The sequence below is a fragment of the Nanorana parkeri genome, unplaced genomic scaffold (assembly GCF_000935625.1).
Source record: "Nanorana parkeri isolate BGI_ZX_2015 unplaced genomic scaffold, ASM93562v1 scaffold7, whole genome shotgun sequence".
Taxonomy (NCBI): Eukaryota; Metazoa; Chordata; class Amphibia; order Anura; family Dicroglossidae; genus Nanorana; species Nanorana parkeri.
This window is the reverse complement of record NW_017306275.1, coordinates 4,121,209-4,140,661: the sequence shown is the minus strand read 5'-3', so window position 1 is coordinate 4,140,661 and position 19,453 is coordinate 4,121,209. Positions and strand designations below refer to the sequence as shown.

Genomic DNA, 19,453 nt, shown 5'->3' with positions numbered 1-19,453 from the left:
ACCATGCATTCCCTTTAAAGAACTCTGTCTGAAGTATACTGATCTAAATATCATGTTAGACCATAAAATTACTTACCCTGCCCACTTCTACCAGGTTGGTAACCATGACAATGCTGGCTGTGTTTTCATGCCACACCATTCTCCAGAAATCATAAACTGTTTCTTGCATTGGCCCTGTGCAGATATACGAAATGTAATATAGATTTATTATTACAAGAAAAAAAGTTTAACATACCAAAAAAACACAGGACATGGTTGCATAGGATATAAACATCTGAAAAACATAATTTGTGCACAAAGTGTATGCAACCAACTCACTAACTTAGAGTGAACCTGTGCTTTTGTTATACACTGAGTGGCCAGATTATTATGACCACCTGACGTTTGTAGGCAAATTAGCTATAATTAGCTATAATTTCGCGCTGAAGTTGCTAGAGGGCCAGACCATTATAAATAGGGAAGCAGGTTGTTTACCACGACAGTAGAAGTGATTTTTTTCTGAAGATATGGGTAAACAACGCGATTTAACAGCCTTTGAACGTGGGATGATTGTTGGCGCTCGGAGCCATGGAGCGAGTATCAGCAAAACAGCAGAATTTGTTAAATGTTCAAGAGCAGCTGTTGTTAAAGTGTTTAAAGACTGGACTGTCAGCCGAAAATCTGGGTCCGAACGTGCGAATTGTGGCCGCCAGCAACTAGTCAATGTTAGGGCAGAACGGAGAGTGGCAAGACTGGTACAAGACAACAGAAGGGCAACAGTGCAGTGTCAGATTCGTCGCATCACCTTTCAACATCTCGTGGAGTCACAAGGCGGCCCAACGAAGTCATCTCATGGAGTCATCTCGTGGCCCAACGAAGTACTGATGGGGTGGTCATAATAATTTGGCCACTCAGTGTATACTCAACAGGTTCACTTAACTGTGCTCTATGGATATGCATATTCACCTTCTCTTTGCTCCCCTGCTCTGTTCAGCCGGTTAGGAGTGAAGAGAAATGTCTGGTACTTCCAGGTATGGAGTAACACTCCCCTTCCTCCTTTGTCATGTAGGAGTAAAGAATAGTGCTTGGTGATTGGCACAGTGCTATTACATGAGATCAGGGAGAGAGTCCTCATCTTGTTCAAGGTCCAAGGCTTTTATTTATAATGGAGAATAGATATTGCTATCTATTCTTTGTTATACTCTGCAAAGTTACACACACTGCAGACTGCATTTTGTGGCCCATTTATAAGATGAAAGCAGTGTGGAGCCTGTAGTATCTTATGGAGTTCTCTTACATAACATAACATTGAGAGGAATGTTACGTAAGAGAACTAACTGTTTTCTTCTGATCTTCCATGCAGCTGAATAGTGCTCGGCTAGAGTCCCGTAGCCAGTAGAGTGTTAAACACATTTGCAAAGTACACCCCTGTGCTTTTTTTTTGGTATAGCCATACCACTGATTTGTAAATGCCCCCCTAGTGTGTCAGGGCATTTCCTCTTAATTTTCAGCAGACAAACAGAAGAGTGAGGAGGAAAGGGAAGGAGAATATGTGACGCTGGTGGTGTCAGCATTAGAATGAAACTCTTGTTTTGCCTTCCACTGGCATAGCAGAGGAACACTTTAAGTTATGAGGTGGAAAAGTTGGTTAAGCTAAATAATCGATTTTGATATTCGAGACTCACTTTGTTATACATAAGTCCCAAGGTCTGTAGAGATCAATGGTTTTTATTTTTGCAGGGTCTGCAGAAATATATTTCTGCAGACTCTGCAAAATATGTCTCAGCCTCTTCAAGGATTTCCTGTTATTGGCAACACCCGTGTGTGGGTAACTGATAAGACGACAAATACTGCCCATCCTTCAAAGCTGTTCCGGTGTAATTAACAAGGAAAAGATGCTGATGCTATTGTTTTAGAGAGTTAACCGTTTAAAAGTTGTGATAAATAGTCAAAAATTATCGGATGATTTGTATTTCCGTGCCGGCCCAGTGTGGGATGTCACTGGGATGTAGCTCATGAATTATGCTAATGTGCCTTTGCTTAAAAAGCAATGTAATTCCTCTTTTTGGGTGTAGTATGCTGGCTATCATACTGCCCAACATATGTTGAATACATCTTACTTATGAGAGCACACAAATCTCTGTTCCTGGTTTTGCACGAGGTCTGGTATTCCTGCCATGACAGTTTATACGTGACATTTCTTCTTCATTAATTAATAAAGCAAATTAATATTAGTAAGCAAAGATTAAGGATACACTGTTGAGGGCAAGTATTTTCCAGTGCATCAGTAAAGGTGCTGCCCATAATAACCAAAGCAATTTTTACATTTTCTTATTAGTACACTAAAACAATCTGGAATGTGGCTACTAAGGACAACACATTTACTTCTAATATGGACCACTAATTTACAGCATTTGCTGATCCTACAAAATTTGAAGAAAGTGTTCCTGATACCCATCTATGCAGAACATTTCTATGTTTGTTGACCTTTAAAAGATTAGCCGCGGTAACTGAATGATGCAGCCATAAGCTGGTAACAAGTGCACATTGTACCCCCAAATCTGAAGTGTTCAGTTTGTTAATGGAAGCTCCATGGTTAAAGATCTACCAGACCAACTCTCATTCCTTAATACAATGTAATTGACCTCTTACATGAACATAAGATAAATTGTATTACTGTTGTGAGGTTGTTTGGGAATGTGTCAAAGAAGTTTATGGGGTACTCTGAAAAATGGTGGGTAGGTGTCTGCCTTTAGGCATCTGTATTGATTTCAAATGTTAAGTGTCTAAACCTGCACCAGCACCATTTCATGGAAGCAAATATCTTTTTTCACATGTGGTTCTGTTCAGATGCTTCATCTTCTTTTCACATTGACAATTTTCAATTACAGTCTGGCATTTAAATAAATGATTATAGCACCACTTGTCTTGGGCATAAATTAAAATACAATAAAACCTGCAGGGCATAGTGGGATTTACAGTTATCTCTACGTCCACACTTGAATACTGTGCCAAACTCAGAACTGTAGAGAACAGAATGTTCAAGCATACTGTATTAATAACAAGCTTTTATTATTGTACATACATTGATGTTTATTCAAAGCATCACTTTTAGGAGAATCTATTCTATTCACGTATATTCTGTAAACTTACTGCCCTAACAGTATAAATATAAATGACTGCAATTTCAGCATATATTTACTGTACATAACAGCTCTTGCTTCTGACTACATTTACTATACATGAAGCCTTGTAATATACAATTGCAAGCAGATACTTGCATTTAGAATTATGTTGGGAGTCAGCACTTGGCTCCACTAATTCCCACCACCCTTGCCTTACTATAACCCTGTCAATGGAGATGCGATTAGAGGTGGAGCCACCAAAGTCCTAGATAACAGCCAGGATTTCCATATTAGAGGACCACGGGTTTTAGGCCTCCTGGGATGCTGTAGAAGAAAATTATACACAACATCCAGACATCTGGAGGCACCTATTATTGCTAGCAGATTACAAAGCCTAATGTCGCTACAGGCTTGCTTTACTATAAACTCTAGCTCAGCTTGCAACATTTAGATTTTAGGTGTATTTACATTGACTATCCGATTCCTATGCACTTGATGTACCAACACGGTAGGGCTCATTCTTTTACAAAGCTGAACCAAGAATATGTGAAAGACTTACATTTTTGTTGATATGTTTCAGGTGGTAATATTATATTTTTTTTATGGTTGTTACTTTGTTATTTTATCTTGAGTGAAGGGCCCTTCATAGTCCCTACTATGATAGTTTATTAAAATAATCTCAGAATGTAAGTATTGTGTATGCTGGTTTCTACACATTTGTTTTTTAAGCCTATTATTGACTGTCTCTGTTGGTAATTTGGCCATTCATCTACTAGAGTCCTGAGGATGCCATGTCTCTTATTACTATGCTGGTACTTATCCAATTACTATAGCAAGCTGATCACCCCAATTCACCAGTGAGTTTGAGGAAGTTACTGGAGTGATCTGTTTCGTATTCAGTAAAAAAAAAGATGTTTGCAGTTACAAGTACATGGAAAACAAAGACCCCAACTGTGCCTACTGTGATTAAGAAATGCAGTTTTACGCCAACAATGACTTTCAACTGCCATGCATTTTAAATAGGATTGCCATCCATACTTTTACATGATTTTAAAAGAAAACATGCTCCATTTAGATTAAGTCAAGCGAAAGCTTGGAAAGTCCTGAACCAACCTATGTTTTAGAATGAGAGAGAATGGTATTTTCTGAAGGAATTCTAGTGCAAATATTAACCAGCACAATATTATTTAAGCCTGCCCGATACTTTGACCAACCAGACTTCTTCCATGATATCACCTAGTAAAAGGGGTACTTGTTTCATATGTTACACTGTATATGGGAACTGAAGCTCATAGACTTCACTACCAGAGTCCACCCCTCAGTGATATAAGGAACTGATATTGAAGGTGGTTTAACACTCTACTACTGACTTCTACTAAAAGTAAAACATAAGCTTTGGGTGGACTGACCCTTCATGACAGGACCAATAACATTCTCACAAGTACGGATGTGGTTTTTAGCCTGTATAAGTACTAGGACACGCTGCACAGTCCATTCAACTACAACTGCTTTAGCTAACTGCATTGTAAAGTGTGGCTCAGCACTTACACAATGAGGGACGTGCAGAGTGGGGCAGATTTAGAACTTCTTGCAAGTTTTTATTGCGGTCTGTATGCTTATTGAGGAGAGAGCAAACTCTGTCTAACGGGGCTACAGACAGAAATAAAAACCTGACAAAGGTTCTAATTCTTCCCCATCCTATCCCAAAGGAAAACAAGTCTAAAAAGGAGTTGCACTTTAAGCCTGTACACATATTTAGTGACTTATATTTGATTAATTTGTAGGCAATTATTTTATAATATACACTGTAATAATTACTGATGTTTCTGAACTCTACTTACCAAGCACCATAATGGTCAAGGCTTTCTACCTGGACAAATACACAGGGACATCCTACTTAAAGTCCACACAAGAAATCTGGTTTTCTGGGAACACCCAAAGTTAAAATTCTCCCTGTCCTTCTTACACCAGCAAAACATTTCCTGGAAGCACTGCATGCAGTAACTCCTGTAACTGTCTATGTAAGAGGGTATCCAGTGAAAGCAAATTCAAGGGAAGGGACATTTTATTTTTTCAGAATTTAAATGATTTCTGGATAGCATTCACAGTTCAAAGAATGATTTCACTTGTTACATGGAGTCAGAAACAGAATTTATGCATATATAGCACACATCGATTTAATAACCATGAAATTATATGCGTCTCTGACTTACCAAGTAAAAACAATTGTCTGCTATAATTTTCCATTTTAAGTTTCCACTTTATTTGACATGCACATATCTTTGCATACATATGCTAGACCCTCAATTATTTCTCAATGACACATACTTTTATTCTTTTTAAAACATTAAATATTGGAAAGGTGTTCACTAATGCATCCATGCACATGCAAGAAATGATCGGTTATAGTTTTTATCCCATAAAATATCTGATTGATCTCCAAACCTGTTGAAGAAACGTACACCAGCATCTTAGGTACATAGATACAGTATGATTACTACTATTATGCCGTTGGAGTCTTTGTAGGCAAATACATATATAGCATCTCAATTCAAATATCACTAGATCAAAGTGAGGCAAATTTATATGAAGTGAAGTAATCTCCCATTGCCTTCAAATATCCAATCAGGTAGAGGGGAACAAAATATTTTTAATAATTTCCTTGCACACAGTTGTATGTTTAAAGTGAACATGGGTTCACTTCACTTAAATAAAACAACCCAATTGAAAACAATGCAAATTATTTTCTGAACAGTACATTAATTGATACTGGACACCGCTGAAATTTAATTCACAAGTTTATCATCATACAGAATTTTTATCCAACAATTCTAGAAATTCAGTTTAATTCGATATCCAGGTAAATCAGAAGCACTGTACATCGTGCTTGTGATCTAAAATGTCCAATGACAGCTCAAATCAAAGCCATTCACAGGCTACAGGTGGAAGGCCAGAGGGAGCAGGCTTTAAAGGAGAACTATGAGGTGAGTGCTTTTCACTTACCTCATAGTTCTAGCCAACCTGTGACAATGAGACTGTCACAGGTCAGCTCAGTAGATCGGGAGGTGAGCGAACACATACCGGGTTCGCTCACCTCTCGATCCTGTCACGGCTCTCTGCCGTGACAGGGGGAGGGGCTGGATTCCCCTCTCCCTGCTCCAATCTGCCAGTGGCGGAACGGACGGGGAGGGGGTGGGTACAGCTGGCTCTGCCTCTAGATAGGCAGAGCTAGCTGTCACTCACGCAGCTGGGTGGATCCCGTCGTCTAAGTCAGGATCCGCTCTGGCTGTGGCGTCTCTGTATACCGCGAGCTGTAGCTCGCGGTATACTGAGCTTAGGGTAACGGGAGGGTTATCTTAAGCTAGTTTGTGTCCTCCCGTTACCCTAAGGAGAAGTATGGGGAAAAACACTGACCCCATAGTTCTCCTTTAACAGTGTTGGATTTTTGACTGTCAGAATGGCTCTGCATATGGGAATAATGGCAATGATCTGAGGTTGTTGCAGTTATGTGCAGGCAACAGTGTCTGCACTTTACACCTGAAAGCAGTTATCACTCCACCCCCGCGGTATTTATGAAGAGTTGATTTGTTAGACACAATCAATATTCTAATATGTACTTTATGTTTCAAAACAATAGTGACACCATGCTTTATGACCAGTGGAGCGAATGGAAAAACTAAGTTAGTTCCTCTTGGTGAGCCTATCATCCCTGAGCTTAATTTCAAATACTAACGCCCCCTGAAACAAGATGTCATAACACACAGCCAATGCTACCCAATCAGAAGGAGGAAAACAATATTGCACAGAGTGCTTCTTCATCTGTAAACCAAGACATCGTGAAAGCCAAATTCCTTTCTCATCAATGCCATAAAGAGTAGGAGCAACTTCAGACTTCAGACAGAGAAGTTGAAGCTGTCTAGAAAACAATGCCTGCTACAGATGCGGGGCCCAAACCTATCGACAGTTACTTTGGACCTGAAAGCTGTATAACATTTTACAGAAATCCAACAAGGGAACTTGCTATAAGCCACTATAAGACATGTAATGTTGCCAACACATTTTATAAATACCAATGTGTACACAAATATGAAATGAGGTCTGTATCTTTATTTTGGTAAATAGCACATACAATTTGTTTCTAAATGAGTTAAAAGTAATGCAAAGTGAAGGTTTGAAAATGATCAATGCTAACAATTACACACCTTTCTGGCACTTAAAGATGAAAAGTCAGACTTTCTGAGAAAAAATAATCTTTTAATCCCTGACCATGCAATGTTTGCTGATGCGGTTGTCTGCCAGTCACCTATATATTGAATTAGAAGCTTCAAGCTTTCTGTTAAATGTATCTAATAAACATGTTAAATAAAAAAGATTTTCTACCATTAAGTGTGTCAATGTCTACAGAGCTAGACAAATCCCTCACTTTAGCCATGCTCTTTCTCAAAAGGTCTAAAAATCCAAAAATCTCCATTGAAATCACCAGTTATCTGTGTTTACTTTCTATGTTCTGTGTAGGCAGAACATAGAAATACTTTTTTAATTAGATAGGTAAACACATAATAGTCACCATACAAAATATGCTACATAATTCCGGTCTTGTATTATTAAAGTACAACCAAAGGTTCATGTATAACAGTCTAAACAAGTATTAAGCTTGCCACACACCAGTAGAAATTAATTAAAAAAAAATTCAGAAAGTTTATTTGACTTTCTAATAGTTGATGGGGTCAAATTGATGATTTGATTGATGAAAAGGAGCAGGATGGAAAATTTTTCTCAAACAAATGAAATGCTAACAGTGAATGTCGTTGTTGTTCGGGAAACGCCACTCATCCAAAAATCGAATGTTAAAGGTAGGAATGCACCGATGCTGATTTTTTGGTATCGAGTACCGATATTTTGTTTTCGGTACTCAACCATACCGATTATCAGGAAGTCGGGCAGCGGATCATGACCCGTCGCCCGGTTTCCTGATTAGCTAGGTAGCTGGCTTTACTTGTTTCTAGGCAGCCTGGCTTTCTGACCAACAAGGAAGCCGGAAGGTGGGTCATTATGTGCCGCCTGGCTTCCTGATTGGTTAGGAAGCCCGTCTGCCTAGCAACAAGTGAACGCAGCGAGGCATAACCGAGCGCTCCATGCTCCCTCAGTACTGCTGGTCAGAGGGAGATCTCCCTCTGACTGGCAGTTCTGGTATTGGAGGTAAGTATAGGAGCATTTGGGCAAGTACGAGTACTCGCTCAAGTATGAGTACTCGCTCAAGTACTCGCTATTGGCACCAATACCGATACTAGTATTGGTGCATCCCTAGGTAAAGTGTTTAACAATCTAATTTAATTTCAAACAGCATTTGTTAAGTCTCTGATGGCATTATCAAATGTTCTGACAAGATTTTTCTCATCAACGTTCGTACAAAAATCTACCAGTGTATGGCCAGCTTAGATCCAGTTACTATGTGATGCACAAGCTTCATAAAGTACACAAAAACCTTCCTTTATCTTCCCTAACTGAGCCAAATTATCCTTCATTTGTGTCTCACATGCCTCCCTTCCAAGTCACGGCAGATCAGAGTGGGTGGGTTTTCGCAAAAGAGGCAGTGCTGTCAATCCAGAAATCAGAGGGCAGGACTAGGTGTGGCCAGGTACTGAATGATACGCTCCAGGCTTGTGAATCAGCAGAGATAATGCTGATAGCCATGCCCCCTGCAACATTTTTTCATCTCACTGTACCGCAAGCAGGCAAAACCTACATGAGAGTAGCAACTCTGCTGTCATTTAAGGAGTAGTGCAACATTGTTGCCACACCATCACAGAAAGCTGCATTAGGTGGACGCCACTAGAAAATTTAACAGGTATTTGTGAGCCTTTGCAGGGGGAATAAGAGAAAATTATAAATGCAGGTGCAGGTGTGTAACCAATAATAGACATCCATCAGCAAATGTCTGGTATCTAGTTACAAAAATGATTGATCTTAAAAAAAAAAAAATGGAATGGCTATTATTAACTTTTGCTTTTGTGAGCTGGCATGCACTGGTCTAATAAGAACCAATGTGCTGTTTTCTTGCTTTAGCCTGTGAGATCACATTTTTATGCATAGCGATTCCTCTATGACAGCTGTATACCACAGAATTTATTTTTACTGAAGTGTGAAACATCACAAGAAAATTTCCCAGTGATGACCAGCTTTGGAGAAGATTTCTGGTGATTTTGCCAATAGGAAGTTCTTTAATGTAGAACTGTGGCATAAGAATATAATTTATGATCTTAAAAGGTCAGATTAACTCACAAGTAATATTTTACCTATATGTGAAGTCTGGTGAGTCATCTGTTCTCTGCCTATAACTCCTGGGGACTCCAGTTGCAAAATGTTCCTGCTATATTTTCCTGACTCTAGTGAGATTGGAACTACACATAATGGCCACAACCAAAGTATAAGCTTGGGAATTCAATTACGTGTATTTTGCCATCAAAGTCCCAAGAGATTAAGTTACTGTTAAATAGACATATTCCATCATCTACCAAAAGGTAAACATCAGTTGTAGGAAGAGTGACTCTTTAGGGACCCTGTATCTGTGACCACTGTGGCCTCAAATTCTATACTCTAAGGATTATCATAACTACCTGATTAACTAGGTTAGAGTGTGTGGTGTATGAAGCAGTTGGCTGGACAGAAGAGAAGCAAGAAAGTTAAAAGGACATGCAATTCAAAAATGCTATTTTAGTTATAAATGGAGCCTGGTGGGTCATTATCTGCTTCATTTGTTTTGGATGCTACAACAGAAAGTTTTCCCATGATATAATGAAGCATTTTCCATGATATGAAATTAATAATATAGTCAATAAAGATTTTGTGCATTGTACGGCATTCCACCAGCTGGAGTGGAGGGGGAGAAGGGGACATCACTGACCGCTGGGGAAGCGGTGATCAGGTAAGTAAAAGTGCTTTACTACACATTACCGAGCCCTTAACCATTGCAGTGCAGGGGCAGCCCCACTGCAAGGATTTGACCAGACATGGGCATTAAGGGTGTGTTGTGTAGGATAAATATATATTGTGTTTGTGATTCCTCATGCAATATTGTTTTTAGCCTGTGGATGTAAAATACTCTTTACTGCTTCTCCAAGAAATCTCACTTTGAGGATTTGAGTTCACATATCTCTTACATTTTCTATAAAACCTGAATAGATTTTTGCAACCTTTAACCTCTGAAAGATTAGCAGATTCCAAAATCTTCTAACTATTAAAAGCCTGACTGAAATCCTAGAAATAGATGCAATCAGATAGACATTGTTAAAACAACCCCCATTTTTAGAATCTTACCTCCATTTTCCTGTTATAGTAGTTATAGAGAGTATCTAAATATGACGGTTTTGTCCAATAGGCACCAGTTAAACTTTGCTGCCCAGCACAGGCTATAACCTAAGATCGCCCCAAAAGGCAGGGAAGCTTACAGTATGCGATCCAGTGCATTCCAGCAGCTAACAGTGCTGTTACGCATTGGAATTAGTGTTAGTGTGAATGGGCCCTTAGTACTGAGATTGAAAAAATGCGTTTGTTGATATCCCAAAACAAATATAAGTACAATATTTTACAGTTCCCTCAGTTTGGTGTATAAATACCTATGACTGCAGTAAGCACAAATTTATTCCTATCAAAGTAATACTGCATTGTAAAACAACACAGTACAATGTCACTTTAAATGTCTCGGTAAGAACAATTCCCCTGACTTTCATGCACCTTTTACTTTATGATGGCAGCATGACACGTGAACTAAAATCCACAGTAAGTAATGTATGCTTGTGCAAAGCTATTTCACAGTTGACAAGGCTTGCACATTGTTGCAGAGTGGATGACCCGCATTTCCCATTCCTCCGTCTGCCCTTTTTCCATTTTTACTTCCATAAACTGTTTCAATTGCATTACATGCACTTGCATTATTCCACTAACCGGTTCACTGCTGTCGTCTGTCAACCTTTGACCAAAATAAGCTTATCTTTAATGCACACTTTGCTGGTCCTTCCCCGATGTACAAATAAAGGCAGAAAGTCTACCATCTGTTAATTTAATAAAATAGTGCGACTTCAGGTTTTCCGAAAACGGAAACATTTAATTATTTTTCTCCTTGTGTGCGGAGTACAAAATAATGGTCTGAAGCTATATCTGCAATTGTTGGGTCATGACCCGTGAAGTCTCCTGCTTATTCCACAATATCTCTTTTAACTATCAGTGATACCTTTTAGCAGTGCCTTTTCTCAGCAGACTATAATCCATTTCTATCTATATCTACAAAATGACTGTGGTGATCCATGGCGTGGCGTTCCTTTGTGGAAGTGCTATCAATTTGTTCTTTTCATCTGTAGATCTAACTATCCGGTCTTCTCACTACTTCTGTGCAACAATGGAGCCTTTTCCTCATGGTATTTAATAGCTATTATTAAACGCTGCTCATCTTCACAAGATATCCAACAACTGTTCTGAAAATGAGCATTTCTGTAGAGATGGTACAGCTGACTAAACAGATTCAACCTCTGGAAACCTCTTCCCACTGGAGGGCAGACTCCCCAAGAACATTATTAAAACTCTCTTTTGTGTTTTGTATTGCTGATCCCAGGCATCTAGCGAGCCCATTAGCGCCCTGTACAATGTGAACTGGACCTGGTCGAGACAACACATCTTTTTAAAGTGGTATTTATATAGAAACTCCAGGAAAAAAAAAAAGTATAGTATATGAATACCTTTCTATCAGTTACTGTATACACTATGACGGTTAATATTTTTTCACATATAATAAATATGTCACAGATAACAAAAACTACACAATGCAACAAACCCATAAATCACACATAAAGAGGGAGAGGAAAGAGTGGATGAGGTTGTAAACTTGATTAAAGATTTAATAATAATTTTTTTACTTATAAAATTTGGTAATAGCAGATGTAAAGGACACAAATTAATACAGCTCTGTCATTTTAAATGACAGCCGTATAACTACCTGAATTTGATCTGGTATCAATAGTTTGCCATACCCTGTACGGCAGCACTCAGACTGGGGGAAGTAGCACAACAAGTCAATTAGTTGTGCTGCAGTGCAAGGGACATGCCAATAGGAGTGGAACGCATAGTGACAGAGAAATCTTCTCATTAGTGTGCTGCTTTTCCTATCACTGTCCAGGCTGGGAGGTTGGGGGTTGGAGGCAAGACCTGTAAATGGGAACACTGGATAAAGCCAGGTATACATGTCTTTATTTGTTTTGTCCAACCCATGGGCTGACGACAGCACCCACAGTTTGAATTTTGGCCGGTTAATTAGAAAGCAGCCGAAATTTGTCCCTTGTATACCCGGCTTTAGGGTGGCTTAGAGGTCACAAAAGAAATATGTGGGCTGCCATTGCTGATCTCTTCTAAAAATTTCAACTGCCTCTTTATCATGCTTATTTATTTGGGGTATCTGACTCAGAATAATGAAACTAAATACAGCCAGGCAACCAGAGTTTTCAGATGGAGGCCAACAATGGCAACACATAGAGTTCAGGAATGTGTCAGAAGATGGGCAGCCAACAAAATAGAACTCCCAAGTACCAAAACTAACACAATCTGTATAGCTAATATCACAAAGTTCTATAATTATCATCCTCAAGCTTAGCTCTAGTCAAGTCATACTGTTGTTTTTTTATTTTCCTATAGATTGGGAAAGGGTTGCAACCTTTGTCAGGTTTTTATTCCAGTCCTTTGGGGGAGATTTATTTTTACTTCCTGCTCTGGTGACCCGCTATCACACTTTGACATACAGAACAGGAAGTCAGTAAATCTTCCTAATGGGCCCAAAAAAGTAATAAAATGAACAGAGGTTGTAACCTTTCCCTGATTTACACAAAATGGAAAAAAAGTTTTAGAATTGGGTTTTAACCTGTGAAACACACATCACTCATGTGTGACAGACTACAAAAGACCAATGCGGCTCTCAAAGGCATGAGTACAATATGCAGTTGTGCCTACAATAATGATATGGCAAAGGTCACTGAGAGTTTTACTACTTGATAATAAGGAAAATATTGATCTGTTTAATGTGTTACATTTTCAACCGCACTTAAAATCATTTAAATGCCTCAGAGGACCCCATGTTACACAGCAATCATCGGCCTGCCACAGCGTCAGTGCCCTGCAATGAAAGCTGCAGACTACAAATAACACATTTTGTATGAATTGTAATGGGATGATATTGACATTTAACTACGTATGTAGATGCAGAGGCAGCATTGTATTTTTATTGCTGCTCTCCATCAAACAGCACTACACGCATTGATGAAATGTGAGATCTTTTACTATGTGTTGTGTCAAAACAGATCAGGTAAGTAACTTTCTTACATTCATTAAAGGTAGCTCCCCAATCCTCTCATAAACTCATTACTCCCAACCTTCTGAGATGGGAAAGACAGAGGGTTTTCACATAAATAATTTTGGAGATGTTCCTGCCAAATCCCCATTTATGTTTTTTTTATTTCATGTGCAAAAAATTTACATTTTCTGTTTTCAGAAACATTATGGAATTGAACCACTTCAGGACCGCAATATGTATATAAACCCCAAAGTCCTGAAGTGGTTATACAAAGATCACGGCTGTCCCATAGAAGGGTTTGTTTATTGACCACTGTATTTTTCTTTATTAAACAGCGACAATGGTCAACACCTGAACTGAATAATATCATGTTTTTGAACATTAGAAAATGAAAGCAAGCATTTGGCTTAAGTGGCTGCTATCGGTATCAGCAACACTTTTCACTATACTTAAAGTGCAATTAAACCTTTAAAACAAAACATTTGCTAGCAAATACAATTTTTTGTTAGAAGAGACTTTACAAGTCTCTCCTGCTAAAAACAAAACAAAACTGTTTATCTTTTCTATCTGTTTACACTAAAGCATTTTTTTGTACATTGCAGCCCATGTGCAATGTTCCAAAAGGTGAAGCAAGAAGATGCCAAAATGGGAAGGAGAAAAACCTGGCAGTGGCGTAGTGGAGGCAGGGAGCTGGGACCTCGCATTGCTGGATTCCCAGAGGTAAGTGTGCCATAATGTGCATGGATGCTGAGCATAATTGTACATTATGGCAAATGCTGGTGAGCCACTCCCTGCCTCCCCACCCATTTCATTCTGGCTTAACAGAAAAGGTCCTGTCTTAGAACAGATACTACAAGGTGCCTGTTATTACCTATAGTAGCCCAAAAACCTTCATCTGTGATTCACTTTCACTTTATAATGATATCTGACTTCCACCCGCATTCCACCAACTTCTGTTTCCTTGTACAATTAAAGAAAACTTACTAGCCACTGAGGTAGCCCTATTGGACAGTAGAATGGCACTAGAATGGCTATATATATATATATATATAGTTGCATGTTGATAAAGATAGGCTGAGCTCCGTCACATACACACACATCAAACATTGACAATAAAATAGTCCACAACACTCACCGCTCAGATTCCGCAGGCAGATCAATATTAAGAGGAACCTCCAGGTGCTGGCAAGAGGCTCACTCCCACCTGTATGAATTTTTGTCCAAGAAGAGCTGCTCTCAATGCTTCCTCCAAATAAATCTAAAATTTATTTTAATCCATGGAACAGCATACACCTTCCAAAGCTTCCCAGAACAACAGAAACTCTCTCCTTACATGTTTCACCCACAGGGCTTAATCATAGGAAGAGAAAAAGGAGAGAGTTTCTGTCATTCTGGGGAGCTTTGGAAGGTGTATGCTGTTCCATAGAGTGAAATAAAATTTGGATTTATTTAGAAGAAGCATTGAGAGCAGCTCTTCTTGGACAAAAATGTACAATAAAATGCTGATGCTCTGATTTATCTCTGCTGCAAGACCCATAAGTGCCTCTAGACCTTTGCATAGATATTTTTATGGATGAGCACCCGGGCATTTACCTTACAAACAGTTACCCCTGGGACTAAACCTTTGAGTGCCTACCAAAACCTTATTATACTACTTAATTTGTGAGGAGCAACGAGGCAGTACTTTCCTTTACCTCCCCACCAATTCATCAACGTTTTTAACATTCTCATGGATGGTTCTTCCCAAATACAGCGAGAATCTTTCTATGTTGTGAATGTAGTGGATCATTGCTGTAATATTTTTGAAGATGATAAATGAATCAGATTTTTGTCCATAGAATTTGTTTGTTTTTTTGTACTTAAATGTTGCTAGCATAACTAAGAATGTGATTGTCGTGTGGTCAAAGAAAATGACATGGTTCTGTGGTTCCTGAAACACTTTATATTTAGCACAGTAAAAATTTAAAAAGTGACCTCTGTATCTCTGTATTGCATGTATTTTTTTGTGTTGTTAAAGCACCACTACAGGAAGATGTGCATTATATACAGATAAGTAACAGACATTGTTACTTGGACCTAAAGGGTATTTACTACTATATAAAAGGATGGCAAATATCTATGGACATATATTTATTTATGCGAGAACATTAGTGGTAACAGAGGCATGAGCAGCTAATATCTATTTTTTTCCATAAAGCTGAGCTTGACCCCATCAGTTTCCACCTTGCCAGCCTCCTTATTGGCCCTTAAATATTATGGATGGCTTCTCTTACCAAAAGGGAGCTTCAGATGGTGATAGGGGTTGACTTTTACAGGAAAAGTCTAGATTTGCATATAACTTCACCTGACTTATACTTCTGGATCTACCAATTGCTTTGAATGCAGTTTTCACTAAAGCTTACTCCAGCTTATTTATTCTTTCATCACATGCTCTGTTTAAATTGCCAAAACCTGTGACAGCTTTACTTTAATGCTAGCAAAATGCAGATCTGGCTTGCAAAATAGGTGCTTGAAGGCAAAGTGCTGTAGGTAGAAAGGAATAATCCAAGTGATGTATTTGTTTTCTAAACACCAGCCTGTCCGGAGGAAGGACACCCTGAAGGTATCAGCAAAATTCTAGCTGGTAGACAGCTAAAAACTGCACAATGAAGATATAATTGTTACTATAGTACCAAAAAGATTTTTTTTTTTTTGCAAAGCACATTGTATTGTTAAGGCATTGTTATATGTAAGTGAGGCTGCTATTCAGGCTGATGAAAGAATACATCCGCTGGCTGCCTATCTCTACAAACAAGGTGAGCTCAGCTTTTGCATTTAAATATTGGAATGCATTAATTCCTGATCATCTGATTATTTTATTTTTTTAAATAATAAGATTTTATTAATTTAAACATAAATGTCAGCATATAAACATTAAACAGCCATTTACCCATATCCCTGTACATATGCATATTTTCCCCTTATACATACATATCTTTATATATGCTCATACATCTTGGGTATCTCATTGTATCTCGTATTGTTTTTATTTCTCACCCAATATGGCTACCCATCTTAATTTTATTCCTATTTGTATCTATATTTACCCCCCTCCCCCTACTAACTCCCCTATCCCCCCCCCCTACTACTACTCTCCTCTGCATTTATAAAAACCCCTATTCTAATATTTTCCGCTATACTTCTATATTACTTAAGGTGTCTCCTTTTAAATCTTTAGATTACAAAATCTTTAAGTTTCTCAATTTGTCACAGTACTCCATCTACGTTCTTGTCCTTATATCTACTCCAGGGTTTCCACATGATCTCCCACTGAGAGTGTCGTTCATTAATGTGTGCCGTTAGCTCTTCATATCTCTGAATCTTATTGATTTCCATGGCCCATTCCTTAATATTTGGAACTCTCTTTGTGTTCCAGTATTGCGGATCAATATTCTTGCTGCTGCCATAAAAAATCTAAATAAATCATTTTTTGCTTTTTTTACAAAGCCTGGAAAAATTGAAAGGAGAGCTATTTTAGGTGATGGCTCCACTCTAGTGCCCGTTACCTGGCTATAAGTTTCAAAAACATATTCCCAAAAAGGCATTATATGTTCACATTTCCACCATACATGAAGATAGGTTCCTTCCTCCTTCCCACATCTCCAGCACACTGATGATTTTATCGGAAAAATTCGATGAAGTTCGGTCGGACACTTAATAGTATTCTGCTATTAATAGTATTGTCCCTGGCTTCTCTGCCAGGGACAAATCCTACTTGATCTCTATGGATAATTGATGGTATATAGGTCCCTAGACGATTTGCAATAATTTTTGCGTATATTTTTAAGTCTACATTAATAAGAGATATAGGCCTATAATTTTGACAGTGAGTAAGATCTTTATTTGGTTTAGGTACTACCACTATGTGTGCTTCCTGTGATTGGTTGGTAAAATGGCACTCCTCAGTTATGGAATTATACATATCCTTCAATATTGGGGCTAGTATCTCCCTAAACTGTTTATAAAACATGCCTGTGTATCCGTCCGGGCCTGGGCTTTTCCCCTTTGGGAGGGTTTTAATTATGTTATTTATCTCTTCCACCGTAAATGGTGCTTCAAGTGTTTCTGCTTCTTCCCTCGATATCCTCGGTATAGGTGTCTCTGCAATATATGTTGTTGCCCCTGATATCTTCTCTAACTCCTCTGGGGATGTCTTCTTTTCTGCTGTTATATTATACAGTTCAGAATAGTAAGCCTGAAATTCCTGAGCTATGTCATCCGTACGGTGGACTATGCGTCCTCCCTTTCCTTGGATTTTTGCTACAAAAGTATGGGCAATCTGGCCCTTTACTGATCTAGCTAATAGGCGACCCCCTTTATCTCCTTGTTCATAGAATGATCGCCGGATGGCCTCCCTATATTTTAGGTACTTTTGATCCATTATTGACCTGAGCTTTAAGCGTTTTTGCTCCAAGACATATAACACGTCCATATTCATATTTGCTTTATGTTTATCTTCTAAACTTAATAGGTCCTGCAGCAAAGTCGCCACCTCCGCCTCACGAGCCCTTTTCATTCTTGTAGCATGGGATATAAATACTCCTCTTATGACTCATTTAAGCGCTTCCCATTTAATCGGGAGTGCTGTGGTGTCAAGTTCATGATTACATTTAAAAGTAGAGATAGCTTCCTTTATAGCCAACACCGTCTCCTCATCTCTAAGTAGTGTTTCGTTTAATTTCCATGTGAACCCTCGAGAAGGTTGATCCGCAAATTGTATTTCCAAACTAATTGGATGGTGATCTGACCAAATTTGTTGATCTACATTAGCTCGTGGTTCCCATTGAAGTGCGCGGTGGGAGATCAAGAAGTAGTCTATACGACTATATGAGTTATGTGGTTGTGAATAAAATGTATAATCCCTTTCCCCCGGATGCAAAACTCTCCATATGTCAACCAGTTGTAAACGGAGCAAAGCATTCTTCAGTCTCTTTAGTTGCAGATATGAGAATTGCGACCGCCCACCAGATGTATCCACTTCTGGGTCTAAGGGTAGATTAAAATCCCCTCCCAATATTGTTATACCATAACATTGCCAGTATAAATGGAATTTGCTTTTGGTTGGGAGCATATACATTCACCATTGTAACCATCCTATGATATAGAATACCTTTTAGAAATATATATCTACCCTCTTTGTCCCTTTCAATCTGCTTCAACTGAAATGGTATTGTAGAATGAAAACATATAGCTACCCCCCTAGATTTAGATATTGGATTATTACTAGTATACACCTGAGGGTAATATCTAGATTGTAACCCATGGGCTTTCGTGTCCTTAAAGTGGGTTTCCTGTAGGAACAAGACCTGTGCCCTTTTCTTATGCATGTGGTAAGTAATTTGCGAGCATTTCCGTGGATCATTTAACCCCCTAACATTCAGGGAGACCCATTTCAGTACTGTCATTTTAGAAAATAAAGGAGAAACATAATTTTCATATGGGGACCACAAATGCAGAAAAGAGATAACAATATACCCCCCTCCCCCCACTTCCCCACCCTATACCCATCCCCTATATATTTTGACATTTTGCGTCCTATATACACAGTTGGACCTTTGCAGTATCCAATTGTGTGTCCTATTAGGAGTTTGAGTTACCGGTTACGGCGCGTCTCTGCCTTGGGCAGCACCCGAGCACCTTTTTCATACTAAAAATTTCTACGTTTTGTATACACCCTGGTATCTTTACACCCTATCGCCGTCTCCCCCCGTGGAACCCCCCCTCCCCTCAAGAGGGAGAAAAAAAAAAGGGGGGAAGAAAAAAAAAACAAAAACAAAAAAAAATCATCTGATTCTTAATCAAAATATATTAAGCTACCATCAAAGATGAAGACATGATCAAAAGAAACAAAGCGCTAAAGGTAGCTGTATGAGCAAAAGAATAAGCTATAATTGATTCTGGCGAGGTCAGTATGGAAGCTAATATAAAAGTATAAAACAGGACTAGCTTCATAAACAAGTATAGATATAACCAGTCT

At 38.7% G+C, this 19,453-nt stretch overlaps 1 protein-coding gene across 9 annotated transcripts in view; it reads right to left on the bottom strand.

Annotated features, from left to right (window-relative positions):
• The window catches only part of PTPRM (protein tyrosine phosphatase, receptor type M), a 606,372-nt gene that overhangs the window by 52,907 nt on the left and 534,012 nt on the right, over positions 1–19,453 (bottom strand). For all 9 annotated transcript variants that reach the window (XM_018553724.1, XM_018553732.1, XM_018553757.1 and 6 more), the window contains one exon: positions 77–174. In XM_018553724.1, the coding sequence (XP_018409226.1) occupies positions 77–174 (98 nt within the window). The remainder of the gene's footprint in view (positions 1–76; positions 175–19,453) is intronic.